We start from the raw sequence: 2,046 nt of genomic DNA, 5'->3' as shown, positions 1-2,046 counted from the left end.
TTAAATGGCTTGTTGCCTGTTTGTGGGTTTTTGGCTTCAGCATGGTCCTTTGTTGCCCTGGCCTTAAGATTCTTCCACCGCAATTTGATTTGGTCTGTGGTCCTCCTCTGGCCAGACCCTATGGCATTCACATTTTCTGTGATTAAAATCCAAACATCATTTTTCTTTTTGTTGGTATCCTTAGCAGAATTAAAACTTCCCACTATTGTTCCATAATGGCACCGAACACCCTCTAGTAGTGCATTGGTTTCAGCAGCAGTGAAGTTACAGCTTCTTGAGTCCATGGCTCCGTTGCTTTACTATAGTGAACATTGTTCATCAATTATAGGCCTTGGGTCCAATTGCCTCAATTGAACGCAAGCCAAAACTAATCCGTTGTAATAAGTGTGTTTGAAAAGACCAACTACACTGCCATATAAATCAGCCTTTCTCAGAGGATTCACAGAGAGACAGTGAAATGGCAGGTGTTGTCCACCACCACTTTGCCAGGAGAGGATACCGTCAAAGGCTGTATGTTGAACGTACCAAGCCACTGGAGCAATACACCACTGAGGAGCTGTATGTCCGGTTTCGCTTTGGGAAGGCTGATATAGATTACCTTGTGAACCTTCTCAGGCCAAAACTTCAACACAGAACCCAAAGGAGTCACGGTCTGTCTGTGGAAGACCAGATCCTCATTGCTCTCCGATTTTATGCATGTGGGACTTTCTATCAAGTTGTTGGTGACTATATGGGAGTGGTGAAATCAGCTGTGTGTGATGTAGTGAGAGATGTGTCAATCGCACTGGCCAGCCTGGTCAGTGAATTTGTTTCTTTTCCAAAGGACAACCAGATTGCCCAGGCCAAGCGCAGCTTTTTTCTTTTGGGGAATATGCCCAATACTATTGGAGCAATCGACTGCACACATGTGCATATACAAGCACCTCGTGAGAATGAATGGGAGTTTAGAAACAGAAAGGGGAGGCACAGCATCAATGTCCAACTTGTGTGTGATGCTGACCTCATCATCACCAACTGCGTTGTCAAGAGGCCTGGGTCTGTCCATGATGCATGCATCCTGAGGGAGAGCGCTCTATATAGAGACCTCCAAACCAACCGACCGGATGGCGTAATATTAGGAGACAGTGCCTACCCACTCCTACCATGGCTGATGACTCCTTTTCTAACAGCAAATACACCGGCCCAGGCACGCTTCAACACTGCTCATTGCAGAGCAAGATGTGCAATTGAGCGTTTAAATGGAGTTCTTAAGAGGCGCTTTGCATGCCTTAAAAGAAAGAGAATGCAACATAAAGCATCAACACAGAAAGCATGCAACATAACCCTTGCCTGTATTGTCCTGCACAACATCGCTATTAAGCGCAATGTCCCTCTCTGTGCTGACAATGATGCACTTGAGCCCCTTGGAGACCCTAACCAACCTCCTGCATTCTGCCAGAACGAGCAAACAGGACGTGCAACAAGGGACGCAATAGTTAGACACTATTTCTGATTTGGATTTGTTTTGGATTTCAAAAATCAGTGATTGCCATTCTTTGCATTTTTTTGGTTATTCTGTAATCATTGCATGCATCACTAATAAATATTCTAAAAACATGTTCTAAAAATATTTTCGATTGTGATGAATATATATATCAATTAGTGACAGAATAAAATTTATTGTTTTTGGTCAATTTTGACAGCTGTTTGGGGGATTATTTTATGAGGCCAAACTCTTTCTACTTTGCTGTAGGCCTATACTGAAAGGCTGAATACGTTAAAGCCTACCTAATCACTGTAGCCTGACGGATGAACAAATAAAATTAAAACCTTATGAATAAATAGGATATCTTGTAAGATACTGCATGATCCAAATATAGTATTATTTGATACATTTTGGCCATGAAATCCACGCTGAATCCACCCTTCTGATGGGATCAGTTTAATCCAGATTTTTTGGATCAAAGTGATCCAAATCCTACAAAAAAGTTCTAAAAAAACCCCAAACTAAAGGTTTGATCCGGATCAAAACCAAGATTGGATTACGTGATCTAATCCGATTATGTA

The 2,046-nt window shown here is 42.1% G+C and overlaps 1 protein-coding gene across 1 annotated transcript; it reads left to right on the top strand.

Moving 5' to 3' along the window:
- Positions 1–457: 457 nt before the first annotated feature.
- Positions 458–1,492, top strand: LOC131534149 (putative nuclease HARBI1). Its single transcript, XM_058766821.1, has one exon. The coding sequence runs from the start codon at positions 458–460 to the stop codon at positions 1,490–1,492; it is 1,035 nt and encodes a 344-aa protein (XP_058622804.1).
- The last annotated feature ends 554 nt before the right edge of the window (positions 1,493–2,046 follow it).

The sequence above is a fragment of the Onychostoma macrolepis genome, chromosome 25 (genome assembly GCF_012432095.1).
Source record: "Onychostoma macrolepis isolate SWU-2019 chromosome 25, ASM1243209v1, whole genome shotgun sequence".
Classification (NCBI taxonomy): domain Eukaryota; kingdom Metazoa; phylum Chordata; class Actinopteri; order Cypriniformes; family Cyprinidae; genus Onychostoma; species Onychostoma macrolepis.
The sequence above is the reverse complement of the archived record's forward strand: the minus strand, read 5'-3'. Positions and strand labels throughout refer to the sequence as shown.

Coding starts and splice junctions, on each gene's coding strand:
- LOC131534149 (XM_058766821.1), top strand. CDS start 458: ATGGCAGGTGTTGTCCACCACCACTTTGCCAGGAGAGGATACCGTCAA.